Below are 4,000 nucleotides of genomic sequence, written 5' to 3'. Positions count from 1 at the left end.
TAGAGTTAGTCGCAGTAGTTTTTGCACTAAAAATTTGGCGTCATTAGAGTTTAAAGTACTTTTTCACCCAAAGGGAGTTAAACATGAGGCAGAGGAGGTGGTTCGAATTGGTCAAAGACTACGACTGCGAGATAATGTACCATTCTGGTAAAGCCAATGTGGTAGCCGATGCACTCAGCCGTAGAGGTCCAGGACTAGTTTCCACTTTACAAGGAGTATCAAGGGATTTATTAGAAGACATGGAATGAGCTGGTATAGAGTATCACAGGGAAGCTTGCAAAGGTCACACTACAATCAACCTTGTTATAAAGAATTAAGGAGGGGCAGACGACAGATCAAAAGCTCAGTGAGCTAAAGCAAGAAATTTTGAAAAGTAACGCCAAAGATTATGAAATATCAAACACGAAATTAATTCGATTCAAGGGAGGAATATATGTGCCTGATAATGATGAGCTCAAGAAGGGGATATTGGTAGAAGCTCATACTACACCTTATTCAGTTCACCCCGGGACCACTAAAATGTACCATGACCTGAAAGCATTGTGTTGGTGGCCTGGTATGAAAAAGGATGTAGTTGAATTTGTGGCCAAATGTTTAACATGTCAACAAGTTAAAGCAGAGCATCAAAGACCAGCAGGATTACTACAGCCACTGAAACTCCCTGAATGGAAGTGGGAAGAGATTTCCATGGATTTTGTGAGTGGGTTACCTAAGACTACAAAGCAGCATGACGCCATTTGGGTAGTTGTGGATAGGCATACAAAATCTGCCCATTTTCTACCAGTACACATGACTTACACCATGGACCAATTTGCTGAACTTTATGTGAATGAGATTGTGAGATTACATGGGGCACTGTATTCTATTGTTTGTGATCGAGATGCTCGGTTTACTTCATCTTTTTAGGAAAGCTTACAGAGAGCGATGGGAACTCAAAATTGAAGTTCAGTACTGCATATCATCCAGAGACAGATGGTCAGATTGAGAGAACAAATCAGGTCTTGGAAGATATGTTAAGGGCATGTGTGATAGATTTCCAAGGATCATGGAGCAAATACCGGCCTTTGATTGAATTTTCTTACAACAATAGCTATCAGTCTACTATCGGGGTAGCACCCTATGAGATGTTGTATGAAAGAAAATGCAGGTCTCCACTACATTGGGATGAGTTGGGAGAGAACAAACTCCTAGGGCCAGATGCAGTTCAGCACACCAACGAAGCTATTCAGAAGATCAGGGCTAGAATGATCACAGCTCAGAGCAGACAGAAATCTTATGCAGACCTGAAGCGGAGAGACATTGAGTTCGAAGTGGGTGATCATGTGTTTCTTTGAGTGACACCACGAAAGGACTCTCAGTGAAGAGATTTGGCAAGAGAGGAAAACTAAGTCCCAGATATGTTGGTCCATTTCAGATATTGGACAGAGTAGGCAATGTAGCTTACAGAATAGCTTTACCGCCATCATTATTGGGGGGCACAATGTATTTCATGTGTCTCAACTCCGAAAATATGTGTCAGACCTATCGCATGTTTTGAGCTATGAAACACTGGGTTTGCAGGAAGACTTGTCATATAATGAACGCCCGGTAAAGATTCTTGATCAAAAAGATAGAATTTTGAGAAATAAGACAATTACCTTGGTGAAAGTCCTATGGAGAAACAGTGTGGTTGAGGAAGCTACTTGGGAGCTAGAGTCTGATATGCGAGAACAATACCCAGAATAATTTGAGTAAAATTTCGGGACGAAATTTTCTTTTAGAGGGGGATAATTGTAATATCCGCTAACTCAGAAAGGGTATTTTTGTAATTTTTTAAGCTGAGAGTATTTTTATTATTTTACATATTTATATGTTTAAATATGTATGAGATTTTTTTTTGTGATGATATAATATTTGATTTCATTGGCATGTGCATAATGCCTAATAAATATATAGGGATATGATTTTGTCCCGTGATGTACTTTCACGGAATGTATTCCGTGGTACATTAGATGGGTCTCAGGGTACATTAAATGAGTGTCAGGGTACGTTTCTACTTTTTAACCATAATTACCCCTAGATCAATCTCAGCCGTCAGATCAAATAACTCCCTCATCTGACGGATGCCGTACATCACGGATTACAATCCATGAAAGTACAATAACGGGACAAAATCATATCCCTAAATATATATATATCTGGATATTAAATTGTTGTCTGATTTGTTTGATTTTGGTACATATTATTATTAGTGTGAGAATAATAATAATAATGATATATGTTAACTTATAATAGTATAATAATAATTGTGATTATTATTTTTAGTATAATAATATTGGTAAATATTATTATAGTGTTAAAGGGTATATTTAACATCATTATTATTATATTGTTATTATTATTATTATAATAATTATCATTATTATTATATTATTATTATTATTATTATTATTATTATTATTATTATTATTATTATTATTATTATTATTATTATCGTTGCTGTTGTTGTTGTTTTGCATATACGATGAAGTGTATATACGCACGGTTGAGAGGATCGAAATTTGTGGAATAAGAATCATTTGGTTCAAAGCGATCTTTTTTCTTGAGCTTAAACACGATAGAAATTAAGTTTTTGTGTTTTGATTTCGTACACCAAAATAGAGAACGAATGAGATAGAGAACGTATACGGTGTATACGATATACCGAAAAATTGTCGTTATTCAAGTGGATTGTGACCTGGGTGAAAGTGGGGGTTTGAGAGCACTTATGTACGACCTAAGGAAGCTTTCTAACGTGATATAAGGGTCGGAGGTCCCTGTTTCGAGTTTCACCATTGTTGAAGCTTCGAAGGTGCGGCTTGAAACGGACACGAATTCGAACGTGTTTAAGCTTGTTCTTGGATCAAGGAAGGTTATGTATGAGTGCATGGGACCCTAAGGATTGTTTTTGACGTAAGAAAACAAAGCTTTAACGTCCAAAACGAAAGACCAATATTTTGACTCCATTAGAGACGGTACACCGCCAACGAAGGAGACGACTCAGATCTGCCAACTTGGACCTCTTTTCTTGGGTTGATCTTGACCGTTTTGAGGTCCTGAGCACTGTGGAGAGCTTCCCCAATCGAAAGGACGTGTCAAGAGAAATCGGGGACAAAGTTACACTTTGTCGGCGACGAAACCGACGAGAAGGCCAGCGACCACGATCTGAGCATTTTTGAGGTGTTTTTCTTAGATATTTTTGTAGATTTTGATTCCTTATTTTTTTCTAAGGTGTTTGGTGAAGTTTCATAATTTTCTGAATTTATTTAGAATTATTGTGAATTAGTTAGTTCATTTCTTAAATTAATTATGAAAAATACTTAGTTGCTCAGAAAAATCTAGGTTTATTTTATATGATGGGATATGATATATAAACTGATATAAAATTAATAGATTAAATTTTCAGGTGATTATGTACTTTTCATGAATTATTGATTTTATTTCTTATTTTAATTATTAAAAATACCTAGGTTGCTTAGAAAATTCAAAGAAAATTATTTGTGACTTAGTACAGAATATAAACTGTGTTAGAATAGTTAGATTCGGTTTTTAATTATTTTTGGTATTTTTCATGTATTTACTTAAGTTATGTTCGGTAACCATTTTAAAAATGGTTTTTTGTTTTTAAAATTAAAAATTTGAAAATAAAAATAAAAGTTGTGTTCGGTAATCCTATTTTTTTTTTATTTTTAAAATTAAAAAATAGAATGGAGTGAATTTTAAAAACAGATTTTGGATTATTTTAAAAAATTTTAAAAACACTTTTATCACTTGTGCTTCTCTCTCGTTAGTCACCTTCTTCAGAGGAGTTTCCATGGCTTCATCTTCACCACAGGTAAATCTCTTCCTCTCTTTATCTCTCTATGTATATTTATATAGCTCTCTGTTCCACTCTATATATTTCGCCTCTTTTTCTCTATCTCCCTATTTCTTAGATTTTTTTTTGTTATTCTTTCATTCTCAGATTTGAAAATGAAAAAAT

The 4,000-nt window shown here is 34.9% G+C and overlaps 1 protein-coding gene across 1 annotated transcript; it reads left to right on the top strand.

Moving 5' to 3' along the window:
* The first annotated feature begins 519 nt into the window (after positions 1-519).
* On the top strand, positions 520-1,725 carry LOC133038273 (uncharacterized). The gene is made up of 4 exons (XM_061116366.1): positions 520-857; positions 907-975; positions 1,148-1,310; positions 1,561-1,725. Exons 1-4 carry the CDS (start codon positions 520-522, stop codon positions 1,723-1,725), a joined length of 735 nt encoding a protein of 244 aa, XP_060972349.1.
* Positions 1,726-4,000: the final 2,275 nt, after the last annotated feature.

This window comes from Cannabis sativa, chromosome 5 (genome assembly GCF_029168945.1).
Source record: "Cannabis sativa cultivar Pink pepper isolate KNU-18-1 chromosome 5, ASM2916894v1, whole genome shotgun sequence".
In the NCBI taxonomy this organism is placed as follows: domain Eukaryota; kingdom Viridiplantae; phylum Streptophyta; class Magnoliopsida; order Rosales; family Cannabaceae; genus Cannabis; species Cannabis sativa.
This window is presented reverse-complemented; position numbering and strand designations above follow the sequence as displayed.